This window comes from Podarcis vaucheri (assembly GCF_965113315.1).
Source record: "Podarcis vaucheri genome assembly, chromosome: 3".
NCBI lineage: Eukaryota > Metazoa > Chordata > Lepidosauria > Squamata > Lacertidae > Podarcis > Podarcis vaucheri.
In genome coordinates this window covers 65,907,779-65,929,851 of record NC_138761.1, presented here as the reverse complement: position 1 = coordinate 65,929,851, position 22,073 = coordinate 65,907,779, and the positions used below count along the sequence as shown (strand labels likewise).

At 40.8% G+C, this 22,073-nt stretch overlaps 1 protein-coding gene across 1 annotated transcript in view; it reads left to right on the top strand.

Moving 5' to 3' along the window:
• Window positions 1-22,073, top strand: part of ENPP1 (ectonucleotide pyrophosphatase/phosphodiesterase 1) — a 48,151-nt gene that overhangs the window by 14,599 nt on the left and 11,479 nt on the right. Inside the window, exons 2-13 of the mRNA XM_082216075.1 lie at window positions 1,081-1,153; window positions 2,542-2,658; window positions 4,862-4,987; window positions 6,705-6,765; window positions 10,503-10,600; window positions 12,827-12,906; window positions 14,525-14,644; window positions 15,962-16,071; window positions 16,933-16,998; window positions 19,202-19,274; window positions 19,897-20,005; window positions 20,881-21,012. Coding sequence (XP_082072201.1) covers window positions 1,081-1,153; window positions 2,542-2,658; window positions 4,862-4,987; window positions 6,705-6,765; window positions 10,503-10,600; window positions 12,827-12,906; window positions 14,525-14,644; window positions 15,962-16,071; window positions 16,933-16,998; window positions 19,202-19,274; window positions 19,897-20,005; window positions 20,881-21,012 — 1,165 coding nt within the window. The remainder of the gene's footprint in view (window positions 1-1,080; window positions 1,154-2,541; window positions 2,659-4,861; window positions 4,988-6,704; window positions 6,766-10,502; window positions 10,601-12,826; window positions 12,907-14,524; window positions 14,645-15,961; window positions 16,072-16,932; window positions 16,999-19,201; window positions 19,275-19,896; window positions 20,006-20,880; window positions 21,013-22,073) is intronic.

Sequence of the window (22,073 nt, the reverse complement as noted above, 5' to 3'; positions counted from 1 at the left end):
TGTGTGCATGCAAGGCTCCTCTTGGTGTCCACAATCTTAGTGTTTGTGAAGAGAAGGCAGCTGTAATTGTTCTATGGTTGCTACATTGTGGCTTAGGTATGCCAGATAATTCTGATGTAAAGAGAAGCAGAAATTTTCATTGTTCACTTATTTTGCTCTATGTCAGGAACAGAAACCAATCCAGCACTGGTCCCCACCCATCACCCCTAGCCTGCAAATGAAACTTAATCAATGACTTTTTCTGCATTTAAACTGCATTTGCTTTCAAGAAAATGAATGAACAGTGAGTTGAATAACAGACTGTTTGGTAGAAATTGAAGTGCAGGAGAACAGAAACAACACTGATTGTGATGAAGACAAGTCAGAACGAGGATTAAAAGGATCGAATGGGAATAGTTCTCTTCTTACATCCCTGGGCCTGTGGTACTTACGATTATGGCACCTTCTTTGCTTCCACACCCATTCCCAATTCCAGCCATTTATGCATTAGATGTGGGGAAGAGCATATAACATAACTAAGCTGTCCTAGATGCTATAGTGGGACAAATTAAATGCCTGGCTGTCATGTTCCATGACATGTTCCATGTAACTTGCAGTTCTAGCTGAACATCTAGAATAGGTTGGTTTCTTGTATCTCTGCCCTAATGCTGCTTTAACTTCACAGTGTAGTATAATTTGGGGGGATGTTGATTGATTGCTGTTTACCCTCTTGGTTGATTAAGAACTTCCAAAGAACATATTTAATGTGTGCCCTGTGTGTTGTTCTGCATAGTGTACAGTAAACATGTGTTGTACACATGATGACAACATGTCAGAGCTGTGATCGCATAGACTGGGCAGAATTGTGCAACTTCTGTCAGCTGCAATTTGAACTCACTCTGAAAATCTTCATCATCAATCATTCATTTGTAGTTAATTAAATCCGCTCTTGGAACGATTGTGTTGGAGTCACCAGGGCCAGCTTCATTTCAAGTAAAAGTAATTAAAAGCATTACTTCTGTTTGCATGAGTGAAGATAAGCAATGTCAATTGGTGTAATAAGTATATATAAATTGACTGCTATTATCTCTTCTGTTCTAGGTATTATGTGTCATTGTGCTAACAACAATCCTGGGATGTATATTTGGTCTGAAACCTAGCTGTACAAGAGATGGTAAGTAATGAAGAATGCTAATATAAGTAGCTGAGTTTCTTTACATATAAAAGGTTCACCTTGCATTCATTAGGTACACAGCATCCATTATTGGTTCTGCCCATTTTCCCATTTATGAATCTTTCCATTTGTCATAAAATTTCTGTAACAGTCTTGTCATAATACAAATTATGAATGCACATGATAAAGTTTTTATTAGGCCTGTCACCCAGTTAAGGAAATCTTAGTTAATTAAATGATGGATTCAATCAGATAGGTGCACTTGTGGGAATGAGTACAATGAGTCCTGCTAGAGCAATGAGGCTTTCCCCCCTTGCTCTGTGCCCCCAAATTGGCTCGGGGGGTTGGAAGAACCCCCAGGACCATACAGAAGTAGGGGAGGAGAGCTTGTTCCATCGGGCAAGCAGAAATGCTTGCATTTATGGAACAATCATAATTGCATGACATTAAATTCCACTCAAAGGCAAGTGAAAGTCAGACTGCCATCCTATAAAGTCCCTTTCCACAGAGCCCATGTACAGTGACTAATCCATTGTGTTTATAAACAACTACCTGACATTCAGAAGACATCTGAAGGCAGCCCTGTTCAGGGAAGTTTTTAATATGTGACATTTTAGTGTGTTTTTCATCTTTGTTGGAAGCCGCCCAGAGTGGCTGGGGAAACCCAGCCAGATGGGCGGGGTACAAATAAGAAATTATTATTATTATTATTATTATTATTATTATTATTATTATTATTATATATGTGGTTTTCGTGTTGGTTATGTTTCATGCAAAGGCTTCCACATTGTTTTGCCAATGGTACACTTAACATACTGCAGAAAGGGCAGACATACCAAACTTGCATTGTATGCTAAATGAGCCGTTTGAGGAATTGCATGGGTAGAAATATTTATGCGTGTCATATGAAGGAGACATTTTAGTCAGCAGATTTAACAATTTTCCTACTTCTAGGCCAGTGCAGAGCCCAGGGACATCATTTGAGTTCTGCTTTCAGTTGTGGGTACGGCTGAGGTTAGCATGAAATGGATTACTTTTATCATTATCGCTGCTGGAAATGGCATATTCTGTTACTTCTGCACAGATTCATTGAGCTAAGTTTTCTGATGAGGAAGAAAAACTAATGGGGCTAATCGAAATAGCAGCATTGGTGCACAGTCTCTATTGGTTGCAGTGGAAGCCTGTTGGCTCATGTCTGCCCCTCATATATTTCTTCGCAGATTGCTCGCCATCCATGCACAATTCCCACAGTACTTTTCGTTAGACTAAGAATTAGTGAAGGGGATCTATTTTTTCATGCAAATTTACTCCTGGGTCCATAATGAAATGTTAATTAATGTAGTATCAATGTTCAATTGCTAACATCAAGTAAATATGAACCATTTCAGTCAAAACCTGCAAAGGCCGTTGCTATGAGAGAACATTTGGAAGTTGCCGCTGCGACAAAGAATGTGCTAAACTTGGAAACTGCTGTTTAGATTTCCAAGAAGCCTGTATAGAACCGGGTAAGCATCACTTTTTTGTATAAAATTTGTTCCCGTTCTTGAAGCAGCTTAGCATGTGGGTGAGCTGGGAGACATGAACCAGCTGCTGTCCTGTTACAGCTGTCCCATTGCCATTTCAAACCATCATAGTCTGATCAAAACACTCTGCATTTTTCCTAAACAAAATGCTGCTTCTAAGACTGCAGCAGTTATTGATGCTGTTCCATGAAAGTGCTTAGACATTTTAGAAAATGACAGAGTCTTCTGTAGGCAAAACAACTCAATTACTGCATACAAGGACCAGGTCAGATGTCCCTGTATATTGCTGGTCCCTCAGACTATCTAAAGATTAGTGGGAGAGGGAATGAAACTGGAAGGTAGGAGTGGTAGATGGGGAAGAAAGGTGTGCTGAGTTCTCTCTCCTACCTATTACTTTCCCCCTTAAGTCTTCTCCCCTGAGCTATTTCTCACCACCTGTGGTTCCCATATATGTTTTTGAAATGGCTGAACAGGTTTCAGGCAAGCATCTGGCTTCTGCTTTCTCCCTTCAAATCATGCCTCACCACTGCCAGCTCATCTGATGTTTCCAGAAATTTGCCACCCAATGCCTAGCTCCGCCCTAATACTTGACTCACAGAAAACACTATATTGTGGTACCTCAGTTTAAGAACAGCCCTGTTTAAGAACTATTCGGTTTATGAACTCACAAAACCGGAAGTAGTGTCCCGGTTTGCGAACTTTACCTTAGTCTAGGAACAGAATCCGAATGGTGGAAGGGCACCGGCAGCGGGAAGCCTCATTAGGGAAAGCATGTCTCAGTTTGAGAATGGTTTCAGTTTAAGAACAGACTTCCGGAATGGATTAAGTTTGTAAACCGAGGTACCACTGTATCCTGTTAATGTCATGCCTTCCTTCCACCATGAAAACCTATGGGTCATGACTACTTTGCTAAGTTTCACCTAGCAGTTGTGTGAAAGTCGGTGAGGATTCATGAAAACTAATCCAAATTTAATTATTATTATTATTTTTTACTGATAATTCAGACTGATGCCAGATCAGCAAGGTGTAGTGGTTTTGTTCTCAGCATGAATAAGAAGTTGTATCCTGACTTGAAAGGGAGCTAAACCATCAAGGCAGTTTAACACTTTTTTTCTGTCATGTTTCAGGAATTTAGAATTGTATGGATATCAGGCCTGGCATAGGAAACGCCAAAGCCACAATGATTTTCCTGTTCCAGAGCTCCTCTTTGTTTCTTTCTTTTTTTTTGAAGCATCACTCTGCTAATCCAGGAATTACAGTGATGCAATGTCAGGGGCATTGTGGAGAACTAAAATAGCAGCCCCTGGCACTCCTCTGCAGGAGTCAGCTGCACCATTCTGGGACTCTTCGTTTTTCTCCTTCTTGGTGCTCCATTGAGTGCTGGGAACAAGTAAAAGAAGTAGGGCTCCGGGGAGCCCAGAGTAGTGCAAAGAGTGGTGCTTCTCTGTTGACTGCTTCCACTGTAGCTGCCTGCCTGCTCAAAGTAACATGAGTTGTTCTACAGCACAGTTGCTTCCTGCTGATAGTTCTGCCATCCCCATCTTCCCCAGAGGAATGCAGGCAGTGGCTCTTCTAAGCTGCAAGGTGGATAGGCAAAGAGGAAGCATCTTCTGGGCAAGGAGTGGAGAAGATGATGAGTGGGGAGGAGCTGCTGTCTGTGCTACTGTGAGCTGCCTGTGCTGGCAATGGAAGAAAAGCATGGTTGCCTTGTACTACTCTGGGTTCCGCAGCCCCATATTGTTTTCTTTCTTTCCTGATAGTCAGTGGGGGGCTGGAAGTCAAATGAAAACAAATTAAACAGGCTGCAGGATTCAGAATACCATAGAAGGTGGCACTCTTCTTTTGGTGTTGGTTGTCCACCAATGGTAGCAGAGGTGGTGACTTCTACTACTTTGTACCCAGGCCCCCATCTGCTAGTTAAGGCTGCTAGGGATTGGGGGGGGTCATAGACATGGAGGTTTCCATAGGGGGCACCTTGCCAACAACCCCCAAACCTGGAGTTAGACATACGGAGAAGATATTAAAATGACTAGCTTTTATAAAGGCAACATCTACAAAAGTGCCAGTAAAGAAACGATGCCTCCTTTGATTTGTACCCATATAATTGCATTCAGATATCCTTCTACGCAATACCCAGTTCAGCCATAATTAACTAAAAGTGGGGTGGGTTCCATGCATTTTGCAGCTCATATATGGAACTGTACCAAATTTCGGTGTGGGGAGAAGAACCGGCCAGAGTACCTCTGCTCCTGTTCAGAAGACTGTGTGAAAAATAACAACTGCTGTGTCAATTATTACTCAGTGTGTGAAGGTAAAATATTATGTTTGTTTTATCGCTGACTGGTTAAAAGCTGTGAAAGGGGGAAGTATTGGACTGGGTTATTTGCTCTACTTGGTCAAAGTACTGATAGCTGCTTTGATTTGAAAAATCTAAGGAAACCTATCCTTGGCTGAGATCCAAAGGGCTACTGTTGCCATACTTGCAGTTGTCAAGCACGTAGACACTTTATGGGGGGAAACAACAACAACTCTTATGTCAGGTAGCCTGTGCTTGAAAAACAATAAGTAAGTGTGGCAGATTATGCCCAATATTCAGGAGATTCAGGCAGGTTCCATCTGGAGTCTATTCTGGTTCTTCCTGATCTAGGGCTGCCACAGACTCCACAACAACATTCTGGCAATCTTAGGAATTGCCCAAAGGATTTGGGCACATTCTGTTGGGTTTTGTCTTCTCTCCTTCAAAAATGGGTTTGCTATTTGGCATTGGAGGCTGCCACTCAAGAATCACAATCCCACCAATTAAGTGTAGCTGAAGAATCCTTTTAATCTTGACTCCCTTCTCCCCACCAGGACCAGACTAGATGTAATGGGGCCAACCAAATAATTTTGTCACTCACAGGTCTCCGCCATTCACATATAGAACAGGGACTTTTGATGAAGCATTTGATTTTCGCCTCAAATGAGGAGTATGGGTGGCGGCAGATGAACTTTCCATCATCCCTACCCTTCTGTCATGTGTTTCATTGTTTCAGCCACTTTTCATGGTCTGACTCACCAGCAGTAGCTGCATTGGGCTAAGAGAAAAATAGCTTGAGCAGCAGAGTTTGAAGGTGCAGCAGTCCCAAGACTGCTCCTATAGCTAATAATAATAATAATAATAATAATAATAATAATAATAATAATAATAATAAGGGAAGCAGCAGCCATCATGCCAGCTATGCTGGAATAAGCACTTTGAAGATTACAGTTTATTATCTCAGGGGAGGGGGGTTAAAAAGAAATGCTGTCAGTATTCAAAATGACCTTTTCTTAATTGCTGCTATTATAAGTATTTAGGGTTGAGATACAAGATGTAGTTTAGGTGCACACTCCCACACGATTATTATTTTTGTTTTAAAACTTTTTTTCAAAAAAAAAGAACTGCGGATCCCATTATATATCTTAAATTGCTTTAAACTCCTTTGGGGGGGCACTTTTTATGGGGTATGGGGACAGCTTCAGTAGCAGATGGGACACCACCACTTCTCCTGACCTCCAGTTGAGCACATCTCTGCTACTTACTAGGAGATAGAGTGGAAGATAGTGGTGAGGTCAGTGCAGTACAAACACACCTGCAGAACCAATCTGACATTCCTGCTGGTGCATTTGTGCCATGCCAAGCTCCCTGTTGCTTGGCCCTTCCTGTCAACCTCCAGATAAGCAACAGCAATGTGATGGACCAGAGGGTAGCTGAGTTGGGGGAGGGCAACATACCATCTGCAACTGGCAGCTTCTTCAAGAAACAGAAGACCCAATCCCTCAGTTCTTTGGCTCCCAACCTATATCTTAGAATGAATTCCTAGAAGTTGTACTCCTACTTCTTTTTTTTAAAGAATGCATTAAATGACCATGTTGATGGGTTTCAATGTCAGGAAATGCATTGCTTTTAACTTCCCATACTTGCATATCAAGTCAGTTTTCCCCTTTCACGTAATAGAATGCTACTAACAATTGAATAATATACTGATATCCTTCTTTTTGAAAATAAGGAAGGACAAGCTGGCTTGAAGAAAAATGTGAGGACTTAAATGAACCCCAGTGCCCAGAAGGGTAAGAATCTGTATATCTTTTGCATCTTTCTAAAAAAGAGAGGGTGTTGTGGCACTGTAAATCTTTCTGTAGCAGTTGTGCAGCAACATCTGAAGGTGTCACATTCTTTCATCCCTGCCATCCTTCCTGACATAAGTTTCTCTCTTCATATATATTACCCTTGGCATTGGCTCCCTGTTCATTTCCTGGCCCAGATTCATGTTCACTGAGGCTGATGGGAGTTGGACATCTGAACAGCCATTAATGAACTGCCACCTATGCTTTAAACCATTCTTCCAGACTGATCCTTTCCCAGTTTTCCAAAGGTTTTTAATGAGATTATAAGGATTGAGCTGTTCATCATAAGGCTTGGCCCAGACTGGTTGTATTCAGACTTTTGGTGCTCCAACTAGAATTAGTCATTGCTCCCACAAGCATCAACACAAATGTTAGTGGGAGAGACCCAGCTAAAGTTAAGCACATTAATCCCATGGATTCCAGTTGGAATTCTAGTGGGGCAAGTCTCACTTTGTTCAAGGGGACTTATGCCCAAGTAAGTGCATATAGGATTGTTGCTGAATATATATAACTTGGACTGGATCTTACCGACTGAGAATCAAAGAGCAGCCGAGAAGGAAACAGTATCACATTTGGAGGTGTTTTGCCCTTCTAGGCATATGATGTGGGCCAGTTTAAATGCTATAGCCAGTTAAAATAAATATTCAATGAATTCCCGTCCCACTCTTCATCCCAAATGAGCCCAGGGTGGCAAACATAAAAAAGTCATAACAATACAATTTAAAGCAAAACAAAATAAATTTAAAACAATTTAAAGACCAAATGAAATATTTCAAAACAATTTTTAAAATATCTAAAAATATTTAAAAATATTTAGAATATCTAAGAACATTTAAAAGCAATCACATATCCTCACAGTTGCTAATTTTCAGAGTTGCCAAGGCTAGTGTTTTTCAGCCATCAAATGTATTTCCTGGAGTGCATCTCCTATTTACAAGTCTGGTGGCAGGGGCATGCATGTTCCCAGTGACAGCAGCTAACCCAAGTCCACTCAGTGTTGGAAAAATCATTGTCATCTTGTGGAGCAAGGTAGTGCAATTTGATAAGACTTGACTGGAGTTTTGCTTTGCCTCTTTTTCTGGAATGGAGAATCCTGGTGTTTTGTCTGGATGCATTCTCAATGTTTGTGAACATTGTAAACAAGGCAAAGCTATCAATCTTCTTCTTGGACATAACAGTCACTTATATGAGGCAAACTGATTGACATATGACCAAAGGGAAACAGTTTGGATGAGCAGCGTACTATATTTAACCTGAGGTTTTTCTTGCCAATGCCAAACCAGAAGGCAATTTGCAAAAAGAAACAAGTTACTTCCCAACCTGTTATTTTAAATTGGCTAGACATTTCATTCAGTTAAAAATTTGGCACTAAGCATTGATTTGAAGCTCTTATGCTGCCTGAGGAATATAACTAAAAAAGATTTTATATATATATATATATAGAGAGAGAGAGAGTGTGTAAACTAACACTTAGCCATTTTCCTCAGAAGTCCTACTAATTTCAGTGGCACATTAAAAGAACCTTGCTGATCAGAACAAAGGACCATCTTATCCAGCCTCCTTTTCTCCCAGTGGCCAACCAGGTGTCTTTGGGTTGTCCTTAAGAAGGACATACGCCCAGTCCTCCCTCCCCATTTGTGATTCCCAGCAGCTAGTATTCAAGACACTCCACTTCTGGCCCCATAGACATCATGGCTAGTAGCCATTGATGAATCTTACTTCCCACCAAATGTGCTTCAGAGAGCAGCCTTACCATGATAAAATCTGCTGCTATTTAGATGTTTCATTGACTATAAAATAAACTCTAGTATGGAACAAAGAGCATGTGTGTGGAGGTGCTATCCAACTTGCAAAAGAGAAAAGGAATGATGGCTAAAAACTAAACAGAAGACAATCAGCTGCCTGCTGAAAACATTCTTATAGAAATATGAGAATTCTGGGTACTTAACCCCAATCCCAAGGATATTCTCTCAGCCTTGGTTTGTGTTTTGTGCCCATTTTTTTGAGATGACAGCTTTAGAACAGATTTGGTGAAGCTCAGATGATACATCCGCTCATAAGAAAAGTACAGAACTCCTTTCACACTTTCTTCAGAAAACGTTGGTACATTTCATCACTACATTTGACTTAGAGAGGTAGGTCATCAAGCCAAATCCACTGCTAGCAGCAGAAAACCTGCCTGAAGCATCTCTGTCTTATTAAATGCTCCTCTCCAATAAAGGGAACTTTGGTATAGAGTGAATACCTAGGTAAACTTAAAAGATCACCCAACTATTTTAGCTAAATATGTAAAGTCCATCAAAACTAATGCAATCTCTTATTTTTGCATCCTGTTCTTACAGATACCCAGTGATCGAGATTCTTTTAATTAATTTGCTTAACCAGTGCCCAACCAGTTCCGCAGGTTTCCCAGACATTTTTCCTAAATCTTTCAGGCTCCAGTCTGAGCTCATTACAGCATCTCTTATATAAACATCAAGTGATTACCATTTTCTTTAATGACAACCCTTTAGGAATGCCATTCCCCATCACCACTCCTCGCTGTCCCTCCATAAATGTGATTGTATTGTAATATTAAGGTTTTACAGGGACTGATTTCTGTATGAATGTATTTTTTTTACTAGTTAGTACTTGCAATATTTATTACTTATAATGATAACCCTAGTTTAAATTATATGCTTTTACATATCATTTCCACTGCATTATATGATATTTGGATATATTTATTAAATTATAATTAACAATATGTTATTGTTCTATATTTATTTGACTTCTGTCCCGTGTGGGTACCATTCTTTCTAAAATGTGGAAACTAACTTTATGAAGCAAATAAATGGAAAGGACTCATTGTAGTTACCAAGGAGATAAATGAACTTTCCAGCATATTTATTGCACTAGAGTTGCCTTTGGCTAGGCTCCCGGCAACATTTTTTGTAGCATATGTCATTATGCTCCTTGCTACGTATACAGCGCTCTTTTGTTTAGATAAGGGGTCAGCAGACTTTTTCAGCAGGGGGCCGGTCCACTGTCCCTCAGACCTTGGGGGGGGGGGCTGGACTATATTTTGAAAAACAAAACAAAAATAAATTCCTATGTTCTACAAATAACCCAGAAATGCATTTTAAATAAAAGGACACATTCTACTCATGTAAAAACATGCTGATCCCTGGACTGTCCGCAGGCTGGATTTAGAAGGCAATTGGGCTGGATCCGGCCCCCGAGCCTTAGTTTACCTACCCGTGGTCTAGATGTTCAGTCTTTTCACACAATGCAAAAGGGTTTGGAAGTATAGCTTGAATTTATCTAAATGTGTGGCTTTTAAAAATTAGAATTGGTGAGATTGGTGCCTGTTAACCCTATTCAGGTGTCAAACAAATTGTGAAACAGGTGACTGAGGGTTGCTGGCTCCTGCCCTCACCTTTGTGTCTCTGCTGGCCTTTCAAAGGATCCTGGATCACAGGGAAGCATACGCATATAGAGTGGCTCCCCTCTTCAGACTTTCCCTTTAATCTGTAGACAGCAGTGACTTGATGGCATGTGTGGGGTCATTGGGTGTGGTCTCACTCTCTTCTTTATGAGCACATGGGGGAGAGCTCCCAAAGGGGCGTAAAGAGTACTTGGAGAAAGAGTGAACAGCTAATAAATTCTTGCCTTTAACTGTCTCATTTCTAATTGCTCAGGTTTTCAAAACCTCCACTGTTGTTGTTTTCCTTGGATGGATTCAGAGCTGAGTATTTGCACACATGGGGTAGACTTCTTCCTGTTATTAACAAATTACGTGAGTAGCTTCTCTGTCTGAGCCACAGCATGTTGATCTATTAAGAATGTAATAATAAATCTAAACAGTACTTTCCCCTTGAACATGTTGTCTGCCCTCATGAGCTTCTCACACTTCCCGTAAACTCATTTTGACCCAAATGAGGGTGGCAGTTTTATAGCGGCTGATGAGTCAAAAGACAAGAGAGACTTTGATGAAGCCAAGTCTGGGTTCTATGAAGGGCAGGCATGATTAGACAACCGTTACTGTGGCTGGACAGCGATCATTTTGGAAGTGACCACAGTTCAAAACATGGAAAAATTTGGCGAGACAAGACTCTTGGACTCTTAAGGAGTTAGTATTGGGGATGAGGGCAGAAGAATGTTAAAAATAGAATATAGTCAGCAAGAATTTCAGTTGACTTGATTTTTTTTAAAAAAAAAAACAAAGCAGCAACTCACACAACAAATGCCCAACACATGGTTTATTTATTTGAATTTCAAACTGGGAGAGTTGGGGGGGGGGGAGAGAGACAAGACAACCCCTGCTTTTCCCTATAGCCCCCTGTACCTCCTGTAAATCTGCTCCAGAAGGGTGGCTGGGAATCACCAGAATACAAAGGAGGTAGCAAGAGGGGAAGACTAATTGGTGGAAACCACTGCCATCCCTGACCTCCAGTGGGTCATATTCTGCCATATTGAAGTGAACCAAACAAGCTTGTTTTAAAGCTGTTATAGGTAAAGCCTATGATTTTAGTCCAGAAAGTCCTGTATGTAAACAGAAGGCAGTTTTGCTCACCTAAATTGTTCCTGTTGACTTCTCTTCCTGTTCCCCTCTATCTGTCCACCCTGCTTTAGTGCCTGTGTCCTATCTCATCAGGAGCAGTGGGTTTTTTGTTTTGCGGTGTGTGTGTGTTATAGAGAGTTGCAGTGGGGAGATGGAAAGCCCCATTGTGCGTGAAAGCTCCATCACATCATTATACTTGTGCTTGCATATCTCTAGATCAAATCCATTATGCATACTGGTGTGTAGCACTGCAAGAGCAAAGTCTATGCTGTGGTATGCAGCATACTGAGAAAACAATGGAGCATTGATTGACTATATAAAAATTCAGGGGGCAGAATTAGCCTGTAACTTAGCAACATAGTAATTCCGTGGCAGTTCTTTGTTTAAATGTTTAGATATCTAAAAAGTTGTAAAGTGAGTGAGAGACAAGTGCCTAGTGGACATGTTTTGGCAACAGCACAGTATTTCTAATTTTACAATAATGTAAGCATTTATGTTGAATTAGCTTGCTAATCAGAACAGGGAACAGGTACAAACACATGCACACAAACCAGTTTCTAGAACAACTTTCTTTTGCTATGTTTATTAGCTACAGCTGTCACATAAACACAGGCAGGTACAAGGCTGTGGTGAGGCCAGCACATGCAAACACACCAGCAGGAGCTGGTGGCATTGATTCCTCTGCTGGAAGGTCAGGCAAGTGCCATCACCCTGCTCTGCCATCCACTACTGCTCCTTAACCTGATAAGCCCATAGTGTGAAAAGAGGATGAGGAGTGAAGGAATAAGGTCATGGGGCCTAATAAAAGCCCAGAAGGACTCCTGTCAAGGTATCTTTCATTTGATCACCATTACCCATTTCAGAGTGGTAATGAATGGCATGTTACTTTAAGAAATGAGATGAGAAGGGCATTCTTTAGAATGTGTTTATGGAAGTATAAGTTCTGGAGATTATTTGTTTTCTTTTTAAGTTAGCACTAGAAACCAAAGACTGTCTCTGTAGATTTCTAAAGATTTAGTTTATTGATCCAGCAATGTAGGGTGGTCATAAACTGAAAACCACAAGAGGCAGGACTCTAAAGTGGAAAACTGTTAGCGTCAAAAGTTCCTATGTTTACTCTCTTTATGTTTATGAGGGTCAGTTGACGCATTCATATTGCTATGTGGTAGCGATTTGCTATACAGCAACAAATTGCTATATGGTTGTGGTTGTCTGGGAGGAACTCCCCATGGCTCCCCAGACAGTTTATGTGAATATAGTTGCCACTCGCTGTCACTGCAAGCCAGTTGTGCTCCAACCAGCTACCAATCTGTAAATGCAGCTGAGGAAATGACCTTTGGTGCAATTGACAATTTTGTCATATTCTTATAGCACTTTGTAAAGTATTTGTATGAAAAAATATATTATCTGTCAATGTGGCATTGTTAGACAATTCTAATTTTATTTTGCTTCCTACAAAAGGAAAATGTGGAACATATGCTCATGGCATGAGACCAGTGTATCCATCAAAAACATTTCCCAATCATTACAGCATTGTCACGGTAAGAGCATCTTGGGATTCCTACACACCACACACACCCACATACCCACACACACACCCTAGGAGGAAGAAAGTGGATTTCATTCTATACTATTTCATTTTCAGTTCATTAGTAAGAGAGTACGCAAAATTGTACAATATTGCAGTCAGCACGTATTAAGAGAATTTTGGCTCTCAAGTTCCATTGCTTGTTAATAGTGTAAGGATTCTTGTGGGAAACAGAAGGATAACTGCAGAAAATGCATAATGCAAATGTGTACCTGTGAAATGCCTAGATGCTAATACCAAAGAGGCAACACCAGTTCAGAGAGGTGGGCAGGGGCGGAGGAGGAAGTAATTAGATGCTTGCCTAAGGCAGAGCTTTCATGTTGCTTTGTGCATGATAGCTGACAGAGACTAAAAGGGGTAGTTAGTGAATCTCATTATCCTTTTGCTGGTAACTAGCCATTCTCACAGTCTCAGGAAGTGCTTGGCAACTGCTTCCCTCAAATTCAGATTCCTCAGTCAATGCCATTTCTTAAGTAAAACATTAGATCAGTGTCCTGAAAAAAGCAAATTAAGCCTTGTTATCATCTTTTTATCACCTGGATACTAGCAATTACCCCTAAGTAAGACTATAAATCCCAAGCCTGAACATCTGTATGTTGAGAGCCATGGTAGCAGGGAATTGGAGTCTTATCAACATCTTGGAATCACCATTTTGACTACCCTTTAGAGACTCATAACCATTTAGGGTGCCTTGTGACTGTCAGTACTTTGTGGAAGAGATTCAGTCACATACCAGAGCTTTATATTTGCACAATTAAAGTGGATTAAAGTACTCTGTAATTCTAGTGCAATGAATCCACTTAAAATCAACCACAGATTTTGTGGTTTGGAAAGTGATGGGGTGAATAAACAATTAACAGGAAGGTGTGTAAACCCCCTCCCAACCAAATTAGGAGGAATGCGAGATGAATGTTCATTTCCATATAACTGCCCATAAATAAAGCAGCTCAAATGCTCAATCGGGACTGGACAAAGCTAACCACCACCTAAGCTTCATGCAAGCAAATTGGGATGAACGCTCCAATAAAGAGGTTTGCTGGAGGAGCCCTTAGACAAAATCTGGTGAAGCACTTACGTTTCTAACATTATACATGTGTGTAATGTGATATCTTTTGGCTAGTTTTTTAAAAGTATATTTTAACCTTTTGTTTGCCAAAAACTCAGTGACTTAAAAATATGAAAGCAGTCCATCCCTTTTCATATCTTCTCCCCACCCCTTGAGTCCATGATGCTAATTGAAATACCATTCCCATCCCAGCCTTTCTTTACCCTCTTTCTTGTTCTGTCTCTCTTGCCTTTCAAATTAACACTGCCTCTTTGTTAATCTTCCCACACTTGTTAAGAGGTGTGTCCTACTAATTTGTTGTCCTATGTGAATGGAGAGTATGGCCTACAAGCACCCCAAACTCTGGTGGGGCTGTACATTATAGGGGGAGATTGGTAAAGATAAGCAATATGTCAAGTTGGTTGGACCTGCAAGTGTTATTGCTCAAATACAGTCCCTTGTCCCCAGATGGTTGGAAGCAGAAGCAATGTTGATACATATGCAATGAATCAATCTTATTTTTCAGGGCTTATACCCAGAATCCCATGGTCTAGTGGATAATAAAATGTACGACCCAAAGAGAAATGCTATCTTCACTCTCAGAAACGTAGAGAAGTTTAATCCACAGTGGTACCAAGGACAGCCAGTAAGTGCTAATTATATTATATTTTACTTCTTTCATATCCTGCCCTTTCTGCCAAAAGTTATATGCCAATATAATATATAGTATATCCTAACAACCCATGAAAGAATTGAAAATTTAAGTATCTTTTGCTTTTATTTATCTTTTTTTTTAAAAGGAACCTATTCTAACTGAATATGTATTTATACTATTGCTATATTTATATAGCGTCATCAGTGTGCATGGCACTTTTCAGAGCACAAGAGGACAGGTCCCTGCCCCCAAGGAGCTTACAGTCTGAAATTCAGGGCAAGAGAAACAGACAAAAGAGATGGGGGGAGGGAACTGAAGTCAGGATTGAACTATCCAGTTATTTCAATTACACATGTTTGTATTAATTACATTTAATCTTTGGAACTGTGGTTGAAGGTGGGTTTGAAGGAAATTAAGGAAGGTGTTTGCATAAAGGTGCCTTGTGAAGCAGTTCCAGACGGACAGCAAAGCAGTAAGGGCAGAATCATTTCAGGGAACAGATGATAGAATGGATAACTGACTGTCAAAAGGAAAGGATGTGTCAGTAAAGGTATAAGAGACCAAGGCCATGGAGGGTTTGAAGGTAAAGACTAGAAGTTTATTGATTCCTTATTGGTGCAGCTGTTTCAGTTTCACATGCTTAAGCTTAGTTAGAGGCTGTGTACACAGTCCTGTTTATTCTGCGGTCAGTCCATTCCCACTGCTGCTTTGGCAAGTGGTGTAGAAAGGACGTTAGCTGCAATCCATTAGGTCCATTAATTTCAGTGTGTCTACTCTGAGTCAAACTTAGTTGAATACCACCCCATCTCTATCCCGTTGTTTATTATAACAGACAGCTTTTTTTATATAGTTCCCCAACACCCACACATCAATTGATCTGATTTGAGAGAAAGAACAACTTAGCTGTGTTTTAAGCTGGAAATGTGTGGATGGCCGTAGGCTCCATTAGAGAAGAGCATAGGAACTAGACAGTTGAGCCAACAGCTTCATAGAAAAGGTTGGTCTTTGGGGAATGATCTAGAGGAAGTAAGGGAGGCGGCATCACACAGGCATTCCAGGAGGCAGTTTTAAGTATACAGGACAGCAAGGGAGAAACAGTGCAGAGGGCTTTGAGGGAGCAGGAGACCTTTGAACATCTGAACTCACTGCAAGTAAAAGTAGACAACACTGAGCCACATGGGTCACTGACCTGACCTGACCTGGTAAAACGTATCTCTCCATGTTACTATAAATAGCTTTAAAATACAGTTCATGAAATTCATCATTAGAAAGACTTAATGAATAGCAATTGTCTATCCTTTCATACAGATCTGGTTGACAGCTATGTATCAAGGACTAAAATCTGCCACATTCTTCTGGCCTGGTTCAGATGTCGCCGTTAATGGAAGTTTTCCAGACATCTATAAAGTATACAATGGGTGAGTCTCTAAGTTGACGAACAACAAATACAAAAAACCTAGAATTTTAAAAAAGTTTTGAAACAGCACATCTTGTTTATTCTACCAATATCACAATAAGAAGAACATATTCCTCAATTCATCAAATAGTCATTTGTTTTTCTTTTGCTTTAACAAGGCAGGCTCAACCAATCCCTCCTTGATTTATGTCTCATCCATGTCTATCTTCCACAGAAATGGCCTTTCACTTGGCTTCTACCCATCTTTTTCTTTAGAACTGCAACTCAGCCATCTTCACTTCCTCTCTTCATCATCCCCACCAATGAATCCCAGACCAAATGAATTAATACAAAGCAAATACAAAGGGACGCAGGTGGCGCTGTGGTCTAAACCACAGAGCCTAGGGCTTGCCGATCAGAAGGTTGGCGGTTCGAGCTCCCGTTGTTCGCTCCCAGCTCCTGCCAACCTAGCAGTTTGAAAGCACATCAAAGTGCAAGTAGATAAATAGGTACCGCTCCGGTGGGAAGGTAAACGGCGTTTCCGTGCACTGCTCTGGTTCACCAGAAGCAGCTTAGTCATGCTGGCCACATGACCTGGAAGCTGTCTGCGGTCAAACGCCAGCTCCCTCAGCCTATAGAGTGAGAAGAGCACCACAACCCCGGAGTCGTCTGCGACTGGACCTAACAGTCAGGGGTACCTTTACCTTTACCTTTAAATACTAATAAATAAAGCAGGTACTTCAGTGCAGATACACAAACATAAAAAAATGGTCTGAGGACAACAGAATCCACCTGTACAGATTTAATGGGTAATACCTGGTCACCGTGTTTTGGAGCTGAAGTCTTTTTGTTTTGTTTTGTTTTGTTTTGTTTTATTATTTAGGTCAGTGCCATATGGAGAAAGAGTAATGACTTTTCTGAAATGGCTACAGTTACCAGAAGAGGAAAGGTAAGCATGACATTTCAAAGCTATACTTGTGCTTAGGACTGTTAGAAAACCAGGACAATGATTAACTTGAATGCTATTTGCCTTGGATCCAGACTGGGCTCTTTCACAAACAGAACAATATTTGACCCTGCGGAGACTCCTGCTGGCAGAAGTGGGAAGGAAGAAATTTTTGCTGCTTCCCCTTTTTCTCCACCATCCTTCTTGCCACCTCCCTCATTGTTTTGGAGGGTTCCCCTGGTCCTCTGGAGTGGATTTCCAAGGCCAAGGGGAAACACAGCAGAAGGAGAAATGATGGAATCCATTCCTTCATCTACCAGCAGAAGCATCCCTTGGGCAGAATTCTGCTTGTAGGATCTTTGGGACATCCATCACTGCATAATTCTGTGCATTTTAGCAAGACCACCAAGTTACGCCTGTTTCCATCTCCCTGTAAGATATGTATTCAGTTTATAACTCCAGATGTGTAGCTGTGGTAGCAATATACAGTGTGGCGGTACATTAAAGTGTAACACATTAGTTGTGGCATGAGCTTCCATAGTAAGACTGTACTGATGCAGCATCTGAAGAAGGTACATGTGAAAAAATAGGGTCTTGCAGCAAAGTACATTTGTTACAGCATGATCAGCACTTAATCCCCTTTAATTTTCAATGGCAGATACTTGAGTACACATTTCACTTTCCCACTGAAATTAGTAGGATTCATGTGTGCTTGACTTTGCATGGATTGTGGTCTTAGGCTGCCGCCATATGTACATCTGCTTGAACCACATTGAACCACAGGTTTTGTTGTTTTTGCTTCAGTGAACAACAAACAGTTTCCAGAGCCATAGTTATTTTAAGCTGTTGCAGAAAAAGCGATGAAAGGTCTTGTGGCACCATAAAGCCCTACATATTTATTGCAGCACAGGCTTTCATGGAGAAAAAAGCTTTCATGCCTATATATATATATATATATATGAAGATGACGAGTGAGACCTCGTCGAAACGTCGCACAGACACCCCGACTCTTACACGGGAAGACACCCGAAGACACCAAAACCTGCATATATATATAAGGAACAAAAGAAGAAAAGGCACACTAATCTAGGAACTTCCTCTCTGCCCAGAACGTTGGAGGCTATACACCACACCCCTCAACAGTATTTATAGGAACTCAAACACCAGACTCTGCTCTGTTCCAGTAACAAGAAGCCGAAAGCACCAGCCTGAAGATGACGAGTGAGACCTCGTCGAAACGTCGCACAGACACCCCGACTCTTACACGGGAAGACACCCGAAGACACCAAAACCTGCATTCCTGTACCCGTGAAAATCTACGAAAGCATATATATATATATATATATATGCCACGTCATCATTTGTGTAGCACTTTCAAGGGTTCCAAAGTACTTCTCACGCATTTTGAAGGGTTTTCAAGTACTTTTCATGCATTATCTAGTTACAATCTTAACCCGCTTAAGTGGCAGAGCAATCTAACCCCCATTTGCACCGGGCTGGGGTTGGATTACATGTCCCTCTGCCCAGCCCTGTGTTCCACCTGTGTGCAGAGTTCCCCATTCTGCCTGCCAAATACAAGAGCAGCAGGAAGTGCTTCTAGTGAGTTTCCTGGCAATGGCAACCAGCAGAGAACTCTAGGGAGGGGCTGAGCCAGCTGAGGGTTTGTTTTGCTTCCAAGCCAGCCCTGTTGCCATCGTGTGATGGCATTGCCACGGATCCAGGGCTGATCAATGTACCATCTCCCAACTGCTGGAGCAATTTCTCTTCCCCCTTTCACCTTCCATACTTAGCAAGGATGTGAATGTGGTGGGGCCCCCACTGCTCCATTAAACCTGCCAGACAGTAGCAGGATTAGGAGTGCATTCTCAGTCCTTGTTATTCTTCCTGTCTCTCTTCTGGGGAGGCATGGCTAAGGGTGAGGGAGAATGGCTTGCCTAAGGCCACCTAATGAGTTTATGGCAGAGGCGAGATTCAAACGGGAGATTTCTTGATTCCTAACTCATTCTGTTCTCTTAGCTGGTGTGGCACACCTGTTCTCTAATATATGTAAGCTAGGATATTCAGCTATTCTGTAATGGTGTTGCAAGACCCTTTCTTGTTCTTGGTGCACACTTATTTCTCATAAATAATATTGAATCTAAATATTTCCACGCTTCTCTCTGAATTTATATGTAAAATATTAAAATGTTGGTGCTGTTTGATATAGACCACACCTTTACACTCTGTATTTAGAAGAACCTGATTCCTCAGGCCACAGATATGGACCAGTTAGCAGTGAAGTAAGTAACTTCATATAATTTTACTTTTGGTTTTAATGTTAAGTTCTGTAATTGCTCAGGGATGTGATTTTTTTTATATATAAAGAGATTTGTTGGAAGCTTATATGTACAGCAGCATTTTAATAACAACATTTCCCAGTTCACACCTAATGCTCAGCTAAACCATGGCACAGTGTGAATTTCTCTGGTCCTTCTGCTGCTGTGCTACCCCAGACTAAGCCTGCAATCTGCACCTCTCTTACCTGGGAGTAAGCCCCAGTGAATTCAACGAAACGTGCTTCTGAGAAGACATGGTTAGGATTGTGCTGTAAACCATGGTTTGGCTTAGCATTATGCATTAACCGGGCCATGGTGTAGTACATGTAACTGACAACCTCTTAATTTAAGCCATTAAATATAAAAAAATAAGACACATCTTTCTTCTAACTCTATTTGTGATGCTTTCCAAAATACCAGTCTAGATTTCCATTTGTTTCTGTGTATGTATGTCAGGCTGCAGGCCTAGAGAGAAAAGTTTTTTCTATGTGAGTAACTTGTTGAAATATTGAAAATATTAATCGCCGTTAACATTTATTTACATGTTAAGTTATCATTGGTTTTGCCTCTCCCCCCCCCCTTGCAGGTCATTCTTGCATTACAGAGAGTAGACAGCATAGTTGGGCTACTGATGGATGGACTTAAGCAGATGAACCTCCACAATTGCATTAACATTATTCTGCTTTCTGATCATGGTAAGCTTATTTAAATTATGCAGGTCTTGTTTGAACACTTCTTTTAAAAACAAACAAACAAATAATAAGTATATTTTTCAATATTCTGGTGTTTTATTGGTTATATTTTGTTTTACTGTAATTTTGTGTTGAGCTAGCTAGAGAACCATGGTTACAGTGCAGCCTATAAATTTTATGTGTGAATGAATACATATTTTCTCTAACTTGATTTGGTTCACACTCTTCATTATTTGTAATATCTCATATCAGTATCTCAGAAAGGTCCAGAATAAATGGAATTAAATCCAGTTTAAGTCACAGTGACTTACTTCCATGTTTAGGATTGAGGTGGAGAAACAAAAACATAGGCAACAATTTGCAACATTTATGGTACAATCGAAACAACCTGCTGGGGTGGGGAGATTGGATCCAGCAGCTCTTGGGTTGTCCCAACTGTATAAATTCTCCACCCTGGCTCAGATGAGCAGCATAAATTATGTGAGCATAACCCGCCAACCCCCACACTGCCAAAAAAAGGGGATGATCCAGGGGAGTGGCTGGAGCAGGAGGGAGAAATAGCAGTGTGACCCTGATCCCAAACCTCCTTCAGCTCTTTCATTAGATTTAGTGACCCGACAGAAGTTACACCATTTCCTGTAGTTTGGATTGCTCTGTTATTGAAATGTCAAAGTCTATTTATACTACTAAGGTTGCAATCCTATACACACTTATCTGGGGGTAAGTTCCACTGAACTTAATGAGGCTTGCTTCTGAGTAGACATGTACAGGAGTGTGCCATTCATTTGTTGTTCACGTATTTCTAGTAATTTTGCTTGGTGAGCTATGTTGTCTCAGTGAGCTATTCTTAAAAAGAGTATTTCTTTCTTTCTTTGAAGGAATGGAGGCAGCAAGCTGCAGCAAATCGGCATACCTCAATACATACTTGGATAGTGTTCAAGACTTGTTTGTAGTACCTGGACCTGCAGCTCGCTTGAGACCCCAAAAAGTTCCAGATGAGTATTACTCTTGTATGTAACTACTAGACTAATTTATACTACTTATTTGTGTGTGTTGCAACTTTGAAAGTACAGCAAAATAAATATTGGAACGAGCCTGTACTACAAGAGGTCCATAACAAAATAACCATGTCAAGCTTCTCTCCTGCTTCAGTCCTGGGAATGGTTGACCTTTGTTTGACCAAAGAGCAGGTTAAAATGCAAACTGAACAAATAAATGAATTATTGTGTTCATTACCTGCATCTGAAACAACTTATAAGCACCAGATCACAAGATGCACCTAGTTTTTGGAGGAGGAAAACAAGAAGAAAAAAAAATTCTGAATCCCAGAAGCCGGAACAGCAAGAGGGATCACTGTGCAGCGAAAGCAGCAATCCCTCTTGCTGTTCTGGCTTCGGGGATAGCTGTGCAGCCTGCATTCGCTCCATAAGACGCACACACATTTCCCCTTACTTTTTAGGAGGGAAAAAGTGAGTCTTATAGAGCAAAAAATACGGTATATACACAGAAGTAAGTCCTATTGAATTCAGTGGGGCTTATTCCCAGGTCAATGAGGTAAAGATTGCAGCAAAAATTATAGAACAATGCATCATTGCACTGGAGCTTTTCTCTGTGTCAACTCTTCAGTGATTTAATCACTTGAAAGACATAACTTAAGTGTTTTGGAACACTTAAGCTGGTTGGATATGGGGAGGTAAAAAAAGAACTCTAGTTTTTGCAGGCATATTCTTCAGTGTTATATACAAATGCAACCACTAAGTATCTTGAGGCACAACCCCAGTATCCTATCAATATAATACAATACAATAAGATGCCACATGCAATCATACTTTGGTAGAGCACGTGACTCTTAATCTCAGGGTCATGAGTTTGAGCCCCACACTGAGCAAAAGATTCCTGCATTGCAGGGAGTTGGAGTAGATGGCACTTGTGGCCTTTTCGAAATCTACAATTCCATGATGCATTTTTAGTCCACATTCTCTTAACTTTCTTTCGCAGAAGTGAATAAATGCAATTGATTTCTTTTGGGGGGAAATACAGAGCTGGCACATTTTAAAGCAATTGAACTGTT